Source organism: Myodes glareolus, chromosome 18 (genome assembly GCF_982192425.1).
Source record: "Myodes glareolus chromosome 18, mMyoGla1.1, whole genome shotgun sequence".
Taxonomy (NCBI): Eukaryota; Metazoa; Chordata; class Mammalia; order Rodentia; family Cricetidae; genus Myodes; species Myodes glareolus.
In genome coordinates, this window is record NC_142043.1 from 60,302,077 (window position 1) to 60,318,598 (window position 16,522).

General features: G+C 50.7%; 1 protein-coding gene across 7 annotated transcripts in view; it reads left to right on the forward strand.

The window, feature by feature from the left end:
* Positions 1-16,190, forward strand: part of Ggt1 (gamma-glutamyltransferase 1) — a 39,255-nt gene extending 23,065 nt beyond the window's left edge. For 6 of the 7 annotated variants that reach the window (XM_048451490.3, XM_048451487.3, XM_085679761.2 and 3 more), the window contains 11 exons: positions 131-295; positions 1,794-1,924; positions 2,078-2,164; positions 7,261-7,453; positions 7,730-7,887; positions 8,980-9,129; positions 9,628-9,764; positions 12,293-12,480; positions 12,711-12,838; positions 12,940-13,256; positions 15,880-16,190. In XM_048451490.3, coding sequence (XP_048307447.2) covers positions 135-295; positions 1,794-1,924; positions 2,078-2,164; positions 7,261-7,453; positions 7,730-7,887; positions 8,980-9,129; positions 9,628-9,764; positions 12,293-12,480; positions 12,711-12,838; positions 12,940-13,256; positions 15,880-16,026 — 1,797 coding nt within the window. In that variant the 5' untranslated portion in view covers positions 131-134 and the 3' untranslated portion in view covers positions 16,027-16,190. The remainder of the gene's footprint in view (positions 1-130; positions 296-1,793; positions 1,925-2,077; positions 2,165-7,260; positions 7,454-7,729; positions 7,888-8,979; positions 9,130-9,627; positions 9,765-12,292; positions 12,481-12,710; positions 12,839-12,939; positions 13,257-15,879) is intronic. The other variant, XM_048451491.3, reaches the window with a different exon arrangement.
* The last annotated feature ends 332 nt before the right edge of the window (positions 16,191-16,522 follow it).

Genomic DNA, 16,522 nt, shown 5'->3' on the forward strand with positions numbered 1-16,522 from the left:
GTTCTAGAAGGCTACAAGGAGGCACAGGGCTGTGTCCCTGAGGTTTGACTTTAGACTGTGCCCTGTGGGGGATGGTCTAGGACTTCCCAAGGTGCTGGACCTGACCCTACTCCTTCTCCCTGGGCAACAGAGCCATGAAGAATCGGTTCGTGGTGCTGGGCCTGGTGGCCGTGGCGCTGGTTTTTGTCATCATTGCCCTCTGCATCTGGCTGCCCTACACATCTAGGAAGCCCGACCATGTGTACTCCAGGGCAGCAGTGGCCACAGACGCCAAGCGCTGTTCAGAGATTGGGCGGTAAGTAGGTCTGCGGGCTCTAGGCCGAGGCATCCTGGAAGACAGTGGCTAGTGAGCTTGGACAAGACTCGGGTTCCCCATCCGTAACTGGACAAAGAATGTCCGATGGACAGGGAGCTGCCCAGCCTTTCCTTGGACTCTTTTGGTAGCCTCTGCCTAGGGGAAAAGGGATGTGGCTCTGAGGCAGGCTATTAATTTTCCCACAGCCAACTTGGGCCCCTCTTCTCAGTTTTGTCTCTGAAAAATGCTGCCATTCCATTCCCGTTTTAGATTGTGGTTTTTTTTTTTTTTAAATTAAAAATACTGATGTGTAGAAGCATTTTGCCCGAATGTATGCTTATGCACTGCTTGCATGCCTGGTGCCCTTGGGGGCCAGAAGAGGGCATTGGATCCCCTGGAACTGGATTGCATACAACTGTGAGCTGAGATGTTGAGAATTGAACGCAGGTCCTCTGGAAGAGCAGTCACCAAACCATCTCTCTAGCCTCCTCCCATTTTAGACTTTTCTCTCATTATATGTAAAAGTTCTCATTTAGAGACATAAACAGAAAAAAACATATTATTAATAAAAAAATAGCCTCCCTTTTTTTCAATTAAATCATGTATATTTGTTTGCTTGGAAAAAAACTACATCTTCAAAAACAAAAACTTTGCTAGGCATGGTAGCACACGCCTTTAATCCTGGGAGGATTAAATCTTGGGAGGCAGAGGCAGGTGGATCTCTGTGAGTTTGAGGCCAGCATGGTTTACATAGTGAGTTCCAGAGCTACCTAGTGAGAGCCTGTCTCCCAAAAGAACAAAACAAAACAAAACAAAAACCAACTTTGGAGCTAGAGAGGTGGTTCAATGATTCAGAGTGTGCGCTGCTCTTTCAAAGAGCCAGCCTCCAGTTCCCCTGCGCCCGTATCAGGCAGCTCACAGCTGCCTGTAACTTCAGTCCAAAGGATCTAACCTCTATGGGTATCTTCACTCTCCCACCCTCTCTCTCTTTCTAAGATAAAACAAATCTGAAAAAAAAAAAAGCCACTGGGCAGTGGTGACGCATGCCTTTTAATCCCAGCACTCGGGAGGCAGAGGCAGGTGGATCTCTGTGAGTTCGAGGCCAGCCTGGTCTATAGAGTGAGTTCCAGGACAACCAGGGCCGTTACACAGAGAAACCCTGTCTCAAAAACCCAGAAACCAAAAATTTCACCTGTCAACTCAGCCCTTAGAATAAAACCCTGTCTCAGTAAAAGTTAAAATAGGCAAACAAGCAAGGAAGCAAAAAAAACTGGGCCAGCTAAACTCGGCAGCTTAGCTCTCCTCTCGGGAGGCTGAGGTTTGAGGCCAGCTTGGGCTTGCATAGTGAGTGTGACGCATTGTGAGATCCTGTCTCAAAGCAGAAAGACGTAGTGTAGGCTCATTCTTCTTTCATCATCCTTTGGGCAGGGTGACCAGAGAGGGTGGCAGGGTGGTCCTGAAAGATTGGGACTCTCACCTTCCTACGTACCGCCTATAGGGACATACTACAAGAAGGTGGCTCCGTGGTGGATTCAGCCATCGCAAGCCTGCTCTGTATGGGGCTCATTAACGCCCACAGTATGGGCATCGGGGGCGGCCTGTTCTTCACCATCTACAACAGCACCACACGTGAGTATCCAGGGTGAGAAGGGTGGGTAACTCAGTCCACCCCTCTCAAGTCAGAGTGACTTGAACTAGAACATCATAGCTGAATGACCACTGGGCCCCCTTGACAGGAGGGGTTGGGGATAACCCAGCCTGGCGATATCTTTCTTCTTATAGGGAAAGCTGAAGTTATCAATGCCCGTGAGGTGGCTCCCAGGCTGGCCACCACTAACATGTTCAACAGCTCGAAAGACTCTGAAGAAGGTAAGCCGTCGTACGGGCCACAGGTGTGGGTACACACTCACAGGGCACACGAACCTGCCTGAGGCCTGGGGACAGCTCTGGTACCCGTGACACCCGCCTATAACAAATGGTTAGTCATCATCGTGAGGGTAGGGGTAGGTTCTTTCATTTCTTCTCCGTTCTACACTGGGCCACCTGCGTGTGTGCACCTGGAGAGGACAATCACAGTGGACCCTTGGCGTCACAGAGGACCTGGGTTTGATTCCTGGCACCCACATGGTGGCTCACAACTGGCTGTAAATTTCAGTCCAGGGGAATCTGATGCGCTTTCTTGATCCCCTGCACCAGGCCATGGTACATTCAGGTCAAGTATTCACACACACACAAACAAACGAACAAACAAAAAAACAAATTTCTTTGTAAAAACCCAATTACTACTTCTTCTTCTTCTTCTTCTTCTTCTTCTTCTTCTTCTTCTTCTTCTTCTTCTTCTTCTTCTTCTTCTTCTTCTTCTTCTTCCTCTTCCTCTTCTTCTTCTTCTTCTTTTGAGACAGGGTTTCTCTGTAGTTTTGAAGTCTATCCTGGAACTAGCTCTTGTAAACCAGGCTAGTCTCGAACTCACAGATATCCGCCTGCCTCTGCCTCCCGAGTGCTGGGATTAAAGGCGTGTGCCACTACTGCCGGGTAACCCAATTACTTCTATATTGAACACATACAGAGCTTATTCCTTATCAACACCCCTCAGTTGGTCAAGTGGGCAGCTAGTTACATAGTTTTTCCATGGGCGTTATCGACTGTGAGTAATTTCCAGGCAATCAAATACACAGGAGGGTACTTCATATAAGGGATGAAGGCATCCATGCTTTTCAGCATTCTTGGGGACTTCTGGATGCCGAGAGATTACTCATGTTTCCTAGGGGTTACTGGGATTGCCCCCTTGCCAGGCAGTTTTTGTTGTAGAGGCTCTTGTATCCTCCATGTACCCCTGGGACTGGAGTGAAGATGCCATGCTTATTCTTTTCCTGCAGGTGAGTTGTTGAAACCCAGGGAGGTCAAGCAAACCAGATGAGATCACACAGCTAGTTGATGGTGAACCTGGGGCAGAACCTGAGCTGTCGCAATCCTGTGTTTTTAATAGTAGACATTCAATTCGTTCAGTTATTTGTCTATTTGTGGAAACAACTCTCTTGAGTATAGGTGGAGTCTCCTCTCTCTCTCTCTCTCTCTCTCTCTCTCTCTCTCTCTCTCTCTTTCTTGTGACAGGGTTTCTCTGTATATCCCTGGCTGTCCTGGAATTCCCTGTGTAGACCAGGTTGGCCTTGAACTCACAGAGATCCACCTGCCTCTGCCCACCCACGAAGTTCTGGGATTAAAGGCGTGTATCACCAGCGCCTGGCAGAGTCTCTCTCTTCTAACCAGGCTTTAAGTGGGGAAGAGACTCTCAAGCTTCTCAGGGAGGTGAGCGGGAGCCAGTGTTTTCCTTGGAGTTACTACTCAGAAGGGTTGGAGTAGATTTCAGAATAAGAAGGTGGAGGAGTGGGGAGCAGGTGTGGCACCCAGGAGGAAGGTTCTTGGGCAATGCCCTCTGCATGGCCTCTTTGGATTCCTCCCCTCACAATTATCTTTAACTTCACATTTCTTGAGAAACTCGGGATGTATAGCAATGAAATCTCTTGGGTATGAGAATGCTATGGACGCTTAGGATTCGCTGTTTAACCAGGGCCATGGAAAGCTTGTACAGCACTGGGTACTGTTCCTAAAGCCGGGCCGCAAAACAGACGATCAATGTTACTCATAGCCAGGACAAGTTCCAAGTGGCTGGAGAACTGAGCACAGGGCAAAGGGTGGAGTGCTCAGGGCAAGAGACATCTGGGCAAAGAGGCAGAGGTGTGGGGTGGGACTTGTCATGTTGGTGTCTCAGGAAATGTGGGAGAGGTTGAATGACCCAGGAGGAGGGAAGTGGCCTGAGAGGAGGGAAACATGGTGTCAGAAGGAATGGCATAAGTATCTTGGAAGCTTATAGGCTATTGTGAAGCTCCTGCCTCTTGTCTGAGCAGAGGAGGATACACCTAAAAGCTGGCTGATGGGACTTCTAAGGCTGCTGTGTAAGGTGCAGGGAACCAGCAAAAACGTATTAGGAAGTTACCCCCCATAATCCAGGGTGGTTTGGTCAGGATAAAGAACACATAGATGAAGTCAAGATCCATCATCTCTTTGGGTGACCCCCTATGGTTTGTGGTCTGTGCCTGGGTGGATAGGGTAGCCCTAGGAGAAACAGACAGGGATGTTGTGGGGGGTTGGTTTCAATGATTGTCTTGGCCTTGCGAAGCCTGAAGCGCTTGCTTCCAGTGGGTAGCTGGAGACGAGGATCTGCGGATGAGGGAAGTGGTCCAGGCAGGAGGATAGACACGACAGGTGTCAGTAGAAGTTCAAGGTCAGAGCTGAGAGACACCGCTAAGAAAGAGGCCACATCTCTGGAGACAGAGCAGATGGTGAGGAGAAGGAAGGCAGGCAGGCGTGACGTAGATGAGGGGAGTCATAAGCCGGCAAGACTTGAACAGGACGCTGGGTCCCACAGCACCAGGATCACCTGCGCGCTTGAGAGGCAGGGTGGTGCGAGACCAGAGAGGTCGGGAAGAGGAGCGATTCTTCATTTGTTGATTTGTTTGTGGTACTGGGAATCGAACCCAGGGCCTCATGCATGCTTGCCAAGTGTTCCCTCACTGAACTACTTCACCAACCCCCAACAAAGATGGCCTTTAAGATGAGGCAGATTGTGTGCCGGGTGTCAGATCTCCTGAGCTGTGGAGGAAGCATGGAAGGTGGCTTTTGGAACCCTGTGCTGTACTACAAAGTGGGAGTGGGGGGGGGGAAACATCCCAGAACAGCAGCGTTCAGGCCTCAGAGGGGCTGAAATGGGCCCTTGGTGACATCAGTTGTAAAAACAGGAGTCAAGGCTGTGCTTTAGTAAGCAAAGGGGTCAGGATATGGCTTTAGGTGTTATGCAGCCCAAGTGGGCATTGGGCTTGCTGGGGGAATCCAGTATAGGAATCATTTCTGATGGACTCATTGGCTCCTTAAAGGTATGACCCGTTAGGTCAGATGGGTTCACTGAAACGCACAGAGAAAGCAAGGCTAGGATGGAGGCTCAGGTCAGTAGAAAAGAGGAAAGACCCTGTCTTAGTTTGGATTACTATTGCTGTGATGAAACACCATGGCCAAAAGCAGCATGGAGAAGGAGGGTGTATTTCTCTCATAGTTCCTTACAATCGTCCATTATTAAAAGCAGTGAGGACAGGAACTCAAGCAGGGCAGGAACCTGGAGGCAGGAGCTGATGCAGAGGCCATAGAGGGGAGCTGCTTACTGGTTTGCTCCCCACGGCTCGCTTAGCCTGCTTTCTTATAGAACCCAGGACCACAGCCCAGGGATGGCACCACCCACAATTGGCTGGGCTCTCCCCCAATCAGTAACTAAGTAAGAAAATGTCCTACAGGCTTGCCTAAGCCTGATCTTATAGAAGGCTTTTTCTCAGTTGAGGCTCCATCCTCTCTGATGACTCCAGCTTGTGTCGAGTTGACATAAAACTAGCCAGTCCATCGTTCTTGCCACAGAGCTGGCTCTTCTCATTGCTGTTCTTTTTTTTTTTTTAATATTTATTTATTATGTATACAATATTCTTTCTGCATGTATGCCTGAAGAGGGCACCAGACTTCATTTCGGATGGTTGTGAACCACCATGTGGTTGCTGGGAATTGAACTCAGGACCTTCGGAAGAGCAGGCAATGCTCTTAACCGCTGAGCCATCTCTCCAGCCCCCCTCATTGCTGTTCTTGCTTTGGTATATGTCAGACGCATCCCTTGTCCAGCAAGCAGAAGCGACCACGAAATCGAGAATCCTTCCCAAATCACAACTTTTATTGGAGCAACTCGGTTGAAGGGGGAATGGGGGACGAGAGAGGGACGAGGGGGGGGGAGCACGGAAGAGAGTGAAACCGAAAGGCAGCTGCTTTTCTAGGGTGGAGAGGCTCGGATGCTGATTGGTTAATGCCATTCTGCTAGAGCCTGGGGCCTCAGGACAGGCCAGGGAGCCCAGGCTCTGATATGCAAAACACAAGCAAAGGATCTGTTTACCTCCAAGCTGTAGGATGCCAGCACCATTTAACAATGGCGATGTTCTGATGGCTCCTTACAGGTATATTTTAGAGGAGCCTAGGGCTTGTATGGGACAAGAATGACTGAGAGTAACTCAGACAGAGTTGGGAGGGGTCCGGCTTTCCCCAAGTCTTGTGTACAGCCATAGACCTGATACAGGATCTCGCATATAGAAGACACATCCACTCATCTGGAGCAGCAGACTTAGTGCACAGCCACCTTCCCTCCGTTCTGTACCCTGTAAGAAGTGTTTGGCCAACACTTCTTGCCTGTGGAGCTCAGCAATGATCTTAAATTTCACTTTGCCTAGAATGGGGATGTTATGCTCAGGGGGTCCTGGGTTTGATCGCTAGCACTACCCTGGCAATAAACCCCTTCCCTTCCAAGCTGCTCTAGGCCCAACATTAAATGGGCCAGGGAAAGTGCCTGGGATGCTGCTGGTGCTGCTGCTGGTGGTGGTGGTGGTGCTGCTGCTGCTGGTGGTGGTGGTGGTTTTTTAAAATGTGGTTCTGGGGAGCAAACCAGAGCCAGATAGGCACTCTACCACAGAGTAACTACACACCAGCCCTTTGCTCATTTTCCTTTTTTATTTTATTTATTTTTAAAGATTTATTTATTGTGTATACAGTGTTCTGCTTGCATGTATGCCTGCAGGCCAGAAGAGGGCACCAGATCTCATTACAGGTGGTTGTGAGCCACCATGTGGTTGCTGGAGTTGAAGTCAGAACCTTTGGAAGAGCAGACAGTACTCTTAACCCCTGAGCCATCTTTCCAGCCCCATTTTCCTTTTTGAATTCTTGTTTGTTTGTTTGTTTTGGTTTTTTTGAAACAGGGTTTCTCTGTGTTGCTCTAGGAACTAGCTCTGTAGACCAGGCTTGAACTCACAGAAATCTGTCTGCCTCTGCCTCCTAGTAGTAGGGATTATGGTCTCTCAAACCCTGATCCCTTCATCCCTGGTTCCTAGGTGGCCTTTCAGTGGCAGTTCCTGGTGAAATCCGTGGCTACCAGCTGGCACACCAACGGCATGGGCGACTACCCTGGGCTCGCCTCTTCCAGCCGAGCATTGAGCTAGCCCGCCATGGCTTCCCTGTGGGCAAGGGCTTGGGAATGGCCCTGGTCAGTAAACAGGAAGTCATTGAGCAGACACCTGCCTTGTGGTGAGCAGTCTAAGTAACCCAATCTGGGAGGGGCTGGGGGCGCTGTGTGCTCTGCTTTCAGGAGCCTGCCGTTCAGTGGGGTTGTTAAACTTCTCACTGTGTGTGTATAAGACACATTGAGAGCCTGGTTCAGAAGTCACAGTGTTGACTGTGGCCCGAGCAAGATGGAACCCTAGAAACCCCAAGTGAGAGAATTAGCCCACCTGGGCTCGGCGTGAGGTCTGACGGGTCCAGTTTTCTGCATCTACTGTCTTACTTGTGTCCTCTCTGCCCCAGCGAGGTGTTCTGCCGGCAAGGGAAGGTGCTTCGGGAAGGAGAGATAGTGAAGATGCCGAGGCTAGCCGATACGTTGGAGATCCTGGCCAAGGAAGGCGCCCAGGCCTTCTACAATGGGAGCCTCACAGCCCAGATTGTGAAGGACATCCAGGAGGCTGGTAAGTGTGCTTGAGTGAAGAACTCCATGGGCAGGAGCGCTGAGTAGGGCCCAGGCTCTGAGGTGCTTCCTGCCTAGGTTGGCCTCCGCGCCCTCAGGGAGCACTTGGCAGGGGAGGGTCAGCGTGGGCCTCTTGGATCCATAGCGCCTGGTTCATCCCTAGTGGCCGGCCGGGCTGCATAGGAAACGAGTGGAAGGAGAGATATAGTAGCCCTTGGGGCTGAGGAGGAGGTGGGGACTGAGGCTTTGGGAGGAGGACCTGTGAGAAATGAGCTGCAAAGGCTGTGAGACAGAGTGTGGGCTAAGGGGAAGACGGAAGTGTTGACTCAAGAAGGGTTACAGGGTCTGAGAAAGAATTTCCGGGACAGGTCTTAGAGGGGCGTTGGACGGGGCAGCCTGAGGGCTTGGCTGTGGCCTGGTTAGTGTTATTTTTGTCCTGTTTCATGAAGTGGGGGAATTAACATATTGACATTTACCGCTGCAAATCCTACTTAGAACCAGTTCCTCGGAGAATCTGGTGTCTTCTTCCATCTGCTCGTTTGTTAGTGAGGGAGGGGCCCGGTAGAGGGAGGCGGACGGAGGCAGGCAGTCTACACTAGGGAAAGACCCTCTGACCGTAGAGACGGAAGAAGGTCGATCAGGAGGCAGTTGTGGGGCCTGGCATAGGTGGAAGCACCATTAGTGTCTAGGGCTCCCAGGGATGGTCAGGGTGACCAGTGCAATGGCCCCGTGGTCCCTTCTGATGGTATAGACCATTTCCTCGCTATGGTTTAAATCTGCCATTCTACTCAGTGGTGACCAACTTCCTTATTAAACAGCCCTAACGCCACAGTGTACCCTTGACCATATTTTTTGGTTTCGTCCTATATTCTGCCCAGTGGTAAACCAAGTCCCACATGGTACAACCCTGCCCCAGTCATGGTACAATGCCACTGTGCATCCACTGAACTGCTGTCCCCAGCCATGGGACAGTGCCACTGCACATCCATTGAACTGTCCCCAGCCACGGGACAGTGCCACCGCACATCCATTGAACTGTCCCCAGCCATAGGACAGTGCCACCACACATCCACTGAACTGCTGTCCCATGCAGGGGGCATCATGACGGTCAAGGACCTGAATGACTACCGTGCTGAGCTGATTGAGAACCCGATGAGCATCAGCCTTGGGGACTCGACCCTGTATGTGCCCAGTGCCCCGCTCAGTGGACCGGTGCTGGTTCTCATCTTGAACATCCTCAAAGGTGAGCTCTCTCTCCAGCCCCGCTAAGGAGCAGGAGCACTCTCCAGGAGCACTCTCCTGGCGCTCCACATTTGCTGGGTCTCTTTGCCCGTATCTTTCCATCAGTGAACTGGTAGAGGGTCCACCCTGCCTCATGACTGTGGCCTCCTGGAGGCAGTGTTGGGTAGCAGGGCTCCCCATGGCGGGTGGGAGGGAGCGTCAGTAGGTGGAGGAGGAAAAATGTTCAGGAAGAAGAGTGTGGAAGAGGCCTTGTCCAGGGTGCTTTTCTGGCTAGTCTAAGTGGTCTCCCAGAAACCTTGGGACCCTCGAGCTGCTCCTCTCACGTCCATGTTGGTCTGCCCTTGTCTTAGCCGCATCTTTCTCAAACGGCCATGCTGTTGGTTACTCCGTATTTCTTTTCCAAAGGCGGAGTGTAGGGAACATAGCTCAGAAATGCATTAACCCCCTGAGCCCCTCCAGGCCCCAACTGCCTGCCAATGTGTGCTTGGGTACCACTCAGGATACAACTTCTCTCCGAAGAGCGTGGCAACCCCTGAAGAGAAGGCACTGACCTACCACCGCATCGTGGAGGCCTTCCGGTTTGCCTATGCCAAGAGGACCATGCTTGGCGACCCAAAGTTTGTCGATGTGTCTCAGGTAAGGGGTTACCCCACAGTGGGTGGGAAACCTGCCAAAAGGGGTACTGGGTGAGCGATGAAAGGCACCCCACCTCCAGCTTCGTGCATGCTTTCTGAACCCATTAATACAACTAAGTTTGATTTCAGGATAGACTTGTTACCCTATACCCTGACCTCCATTTTGTGGAGCTCATAATGCAGGGGAAACTGAGGAAAACAGACTTGAGAATGGATAATTGGTGTGTTGTTATCCCCTCTCCAAGCCCACCCCCTCCCGGAACCCAGGTTCCTGTCTCAGATCTTTCACACATAATTGGGCCCTTGACCTGGAAGATTCTAGAACTCTCAGTGCAGAAGCAAGGAATGGATGGAGAAGTTAGATCCTTCAGGAATGATGGGGAGTGTTAAAACTAGGAGGGCAGAGAGCCTCACTCTGTTGTCAAAATGGCTTCAAGGTCAAGGCAACCCTGTTACCTCAGCCTCTTAGTACTGGGGTTACGGGCATGAGCCACCAAGCCCAGCCCCCACTTTCTTCCCTTTTGTAAAAATGTACCCACAGACAAGCCGGAATAAAACATCAGTGCACACTGGCATGCCTTCCCTGGAACCCCTGCTTGACCGCAAGTGTGCAGATAGAAGTCTCTTCCTTTCTCTTTCCCACCTCGTTTGCTATCCCCACCCTCATCCCCTGAATGGGCACAGTCCAGGGTGCCCTTCCTACTAGCAGCAAGGCTTCCTTCACACACGGGGTGGGAAGTCAACCTCAAGGTCACACGGCTCATCATCTGCCAGTGGTGGAACCCCCACCCCAGGGTCTCAGTATCTTTTGGGTGCAGTGTTCATCCAACCACCCCTTACACTTTGCCACGGTACTTTTTTGTTGGAAGACCATTTTGTGGCTGTGCCCAAACCCGAATGCACAGAGATCTGCCTGCCTCTGCCTTCTGAGTGCTGGAATTCAACGCTTGTGCCGCCATGACCTACAAGGCCATAAGATTTATTCGATGCCAGTGAGAGCGTGGTGGGATGGGAGAGACTGCCCGGACAAGAATGTTTTAGGGCCGTGGGGGAAGGGGAACAGGGTATCTTGCATGATGAGGAAGACAGGAAGGAATCTTCTCAGTGTAAAACTTAGATGACGTGGTGGAGGTGGAGGAGGGGTGTAGTTAGTTAAGATGGACCCATTATACCGGTAGCCCTAGGATGCCCCAGAGTCTGTCTGCCTGAGCTCTGTACATTTTCACTGGAGGAGTGAGAACGGCACCTGCCATTCTGGAGCCCGGGGGCTTGGGGAGTGCCTTAGAGTTACAGACTCTCAGGCAGGTAGGGTGTCTGGCCTTGCACTATAGCAACAGGGACCCCCGGAGTCAGCTAGTGGGTGGAGCTAAAGAGAGCTGCCAGGACAGCCTTAACTGAATGTAGTCTGGGGTTTAGCATCTTATTCCTGGAGTCTGGATACCTGGGGAGCCTGTTACAGACGTACAGATAGACTCTTAATAGGGGATTTGTCGATAGCTGCGAGGCTAGGGAGACAGGGAAAGACCAATCAGGTCACTTCCCTGCAGCAGCCTAAACCTTACAGGTCCAAGGGTCCCTTTCTTCCTGGAGGCCCCTTCATTTCCTCTTCCTCCCGTCTTCTCTTGCCACTAAGCTTTGTTAGCTATCATGTGTCCGTGCTGTGTTGTGTCTTTGTTTGCCTGTAAATTTCACATATGAAAGTGTTCATGGGCCCATCTCCCCAAGCCATGTTTTCCAGTGTGTCATGGGTGTGTGCTCCAAAGTCCTTACCTGCCCCCTGCATCTATCTGCTCCTCTAGCATTTCCCAGCTAATGGCAACTCCCGGTCAAAGACCTCAAGGACATCCTCTATTCTTTTTCTCCCACCCACAGTGACATCTTTGTCTTCAGTCTGGTTGTCCACAGCATTTTCCATGGCCACCAAAGGGACCCTATGTAAATGTTTCCCAACCTGCTTACTCCTCTACCCCAAGCGTCTGTGTGTCTTATAGCAAAGATCAACGTCACTCTTTATAGACCAACGAGACCTTATAGAATGATGCATGCTAGCCAACACCCTGCATCTGTTATTCTTTGCTCTCCAGGGTCTTTGCACTGACCTTTTAGGGTTCATTCTGGGCTCTTTTAAGGTACCACTTGCACCAAAATGCCCTCAGCTTCCTCCTTTCTATTTTCTGGCCTCTCATTTCCATGGAGGCAAGACGGTGAGTCTCTTTCCTGTTGATTCGTCAGCTCTGAGCACGTGGCACAAGTCCCATACATAAGTGCACAGATCATGTAAGATCATGGCGAGAGTCCAGAGGCTCAAGGAATGGGCAGACACCAGCCAGAGGTTAGGGCGAGGGTGTCAGACAGGATTTAGGAGGTGCTGTCCCTGGTGCCGGGGAGGTCCTGGTTTAGCATAGAGGTAAGTTGCAGTCAGATCCACGGCTGGATCTTCTCGAGGCTTGCCGGGACAGTCCTGTTGTATGTACTCCCTCCACCCTCCTTCCTCCTAACCTCCTCAGGCCAGCTCTGGGGTCTTGGCAGGTGATCCGCAACATGAGCTCAGAGTTCTACGCTTCTCAGCTTCGGGCCCGAATCTCTGATGGAATCACTCATCCAACCGAGTACTACGAGCCCGAATTCTACATTCCTGACGACGGCGGCACTGCTCACCTGTCCGTGGTTTCAGAGGATGGTAGCGCCGTGTCTGCCACCAGCACCATCAATCTCTAGTAGGGGCTGTACAGCTGCTGGGCAGGACTGGGACATTAGCAGTGGGTTGGGGCTATCTTTATTTCCTATCAGGGCCTCCCTCTTTCATGCTGGGAAACAGAGGTTCCCGCTTGATAGTATGCCTGGGGTTGGCCTCCTAGGGATTACTCTTGGCCTGGTGTGGGTGGGCACCGGGTGGGAAATGGTTGGGTTGTTTGTCTATTGTTGTCTGATCTGGCCCTATCTTCAGTTTTGGCTCCAAGATCCTTTCTCGGGTCAGTGGTATCCTGTTTAATGACGAGATGGATGACTTCAGCTCACCCCAGTTCAGCAACCAGTTCGGGGTGTCCCCCTCACCAGCCAACTTCATCAAGCCAGGTGCAGGGTGGGAATTCTGGGATAAAGGACTTGAGTTGGGAGGGGGCTGGTGCCCTGACTGGCAACCGAGCAGCCTCTCTGTCTCCTCCTATGGACCACAGGGAAGCAGCCGCTTTCATCCATGTGTCCGTCAATCATCGTGGATAAGGACGGCAAGGTGCAGATGGTGGTGGGCGCCTCAGGAGGCACACAGATCACTACATCCACCGCACTGGTATATGCCTTGGGCCCGCCCCTTCCCGCCCCTCTCTCCCTGCCCTTGTTCTGGGGCTGTGCTGACCTCTTGGCTGCCGTCTCCCTGCAGGCCATCATCAACAACCTGTGGTTTGGCTATGATGTGAAGAGAGCCGTAGAGGAGCCCCGGCTGCACAACCAGCTTTTGCCCAACACCACAACAATAGAGAAGGACATTGATCAGGTAGGCCGGTGACAATAGAGAAGGACATTGATCAGGTAGGCCGATGACAATAGAGATGGACATTGATCAGGTAGGCCGATGACAATAGAGATGGACATTGATCAGGTAGGCCGATGACAATAGAGAAGGACATTGACCAGGTAGGCCGGTGACAATAGAGAAGGACATTGATCAGGTAGGCCGATGACAATAGAGATGGACATTGATCAGGTAGGCCGATGACAATAGAGAAGGACATTGACCAGGTAGGCCGATGACAATAGAGATGGACATTGATCAGGTAGGCCGATGACAATAGAGATGGACATTGATCAGGTAGGCCGATGACAATAGAGAAGGACATTGACCAGGTAGGCCGATGACAATAGAGAAGGACATTGATCAGGTAGGCCGATGACAATAGAGAAGGACATTGACCAGGTAGGTCGATGACAATAGAGATGGACATTGATCAGGTAGACTGATCCTGACAATAGAGAAGGACATTGACCAGGTAGGCCGATGACAATAGAGATGGACATTGATCAGGTAGGCCGATGACAATAGAGAAGGACATTGACCAGGTAGGCCGATGACAATAGAGATGGACATTGATCAGGTAGACTGATCCTGACAATAGAGAAGGACATTGACCAGGTAGGCCGATGACAATAGAGAAGGACATTGATCAGGTAGGCCGATGACAATAGAGAAGGACATTGACCAGGTAGGCCGATGACGATAGAGATGGACATTGATCAGGTAGACTGATCCTGACAATAGAGAAGGACATTGACCAGGTAGGCCGATGACAATAGAGAAGGACATTGATCAGGTAGGCCGGTGACAATAGAGAAGGACATTGATCAGGTAGGCCGATGACAATAGAGAAGGACATTGATCAGGTAGGCCGATGACAATAGAGAAGGACATTGATCAGGTAGGCCGATGACAATAGAGATGGACATTGATCAGGTAGGCCGATGACAATAGAGAAGGACATTGACCAGGTAGGCCGATGACAATAGAGATGGACATTGATCAGGTAGACTGATCCTGACAATAGAGAAGGACATTGATCAGGTAGGCCGGTGACAATAGAGAAGGACATTGATCAGGTAGGCTGGTGACAATAGAGAAGGACATTGATCAGGTAGGCTGGTGACAATAGAGAAGGACATTGATCAGGTAGGCCAGTGACAATAGAGATGGCCATTGATCAGGTAGGCCGATGACAATAGAGATGGACATTGATCAGGTAGGCCGATGACAATAGAGAAGGACATTGATCAGGTAGGCCGGTGACAATAGAGATGGACATTGATCAGGTAGGCCGATGACAATAGAGAAGGACATTGATCAGATAGGCCGATGACAATAGAGATGGACATTGATCAGGTAGGCCGATGACAATAGAGATGGACATTGATCAGGTAGGCCGATGACAATAGAGATGGACATTGATCAGGTAGGCCGATGACAATAGAGAAGGACATTGACCAGGTAGGCCGATGACAATAGAGAAGGACATTGATCAGGTAGGCCGATGACAATAGAGAAGGACATTGATCAGGTAGGCCATTGATCAGGTAGGCCGATGACAATAGAGATGGACATTGATCAGGTAGGCCGGTGACAATAGAGAAAGACATTGATCAGGTAGGCCGATGACAATAGAGATGGACATTGATCAGGTAGGCCGATGACAATAGAGAAGGACATTGATCAGGTAGGCCATTGATCAGGTAGGCCGATGACAATAGAGATGGACATTGATCAGGTAGACTGATCCTGACAATAGAAAAGGACATTGATCAGGTAGATCGATGACAATAGAGAAGGACATTGATCAGGTAGACTGATGATAATAGAGAAGGACATTGATCAGGTAGATTGATCCTGACAATAGAGAAGGACATTGATCAGGTGGACTGATCACAACAACAGAGAAGGACATTGATCAGGTAGGCTGATCCTGACAATAGAGAAGGACATTGATCAGGTGGGCCAAGAGCTGAGGAAACAGAATCATGGTGTGGGATTAGAGGACATCCTTGACTGGGGACTTGGCCTCTTCTGAGTCACCAGAGCAGAGTGGCTACTATCCCCTGTCCAAGGCATATGGTCCCCAGGCCCTCAGCATGGGTCATCTTGAGCCCTTGCTCAGTGACAGCCCAACAGCCTGTTCCCAGGAGACCTTACTGTAGTGATATTTTATTTGTGTTTTAATAAATAAAGCCTGCCTGAAGTTCAGAGAGTTAAACAGCCCCACTGATCAGCCTTACAGACCAGGCAGTGGTGACACACACCTTCAATCCCAGTTTCAATCAACACTAATTTGCCATAGAAACCAGGCAGTAGTGGTGCATCCTTTAATCCCAGCACTAGAGAGGAATATAAGACAGAGGAGACGGTTCTCAGTCTCAGTCTCATTCTGAGATTCCTGAAGTGAAGGATCACCATTTCAGACTGAGGTAGAGGTAATTGTGCTGCACTTTAGAAGCCCAGGGGCCTCTCTCTAGTTCTTCCTGGTCATTTGACCGGAAGTAGCACTAACTGGGCTTGTGAGGCCCATGACCACACAGGTATAGTTTCAGCCACATCCATGGCCTTGCTGAGATTCTTTTGGCCCTCTCACCCCCAGGTGGTGACTGAAGGCCTGAAGACTCGGAATCACTACATGGAGGTCACGCCCACCTTCATTGCTGTGGTTCAGGCCGTCTCCCGAACAGCCAATGGTTGGGCAGCTGCCTCAGACTCCAGGAAGGGCGGGGAGCCAGCTGGCTACTGAGTGCTCAGAAGAAGCAAGACCCACCTGCAATCCAGAGACAAGATATTGATCAGGAACAAGAGTTGGACTTTGGAAGGCGTGCTGCCGCTGAGTGAGACAGAGCGGCGTAATAAATGCGGCCAACTGCCAAGCTCTGGGAAGTCTTGCTGGTTGGACTTTCCATATCTTGGCCTTTAGTGTCTTGTTATGAAATGGAGCCATCTGGCTGGGAGAATAATTAGGCAGAATCCTAAGATTTACTACTGTTAGCGATGGAGCTAACCTCAACCTTTAACCTTTAATCCAGTGTGTTTCGGGAGTTGGGATCCTCATTCTAAATCGTCCTAGGCAGTAGCACTTCCCAGTAGCAGCCACTAGAGGGCGCACCGACCATGCCGTTAACTAGGATAAAGCAACACCTTAGCTGCGTGGGAACCTTGAGACAGCTTCACATGCAGGGTCGGTGTGGGCTCTCACTGCCCAACGCTTTTGGAGGTAAAACTGGAGGGAAGCAGAA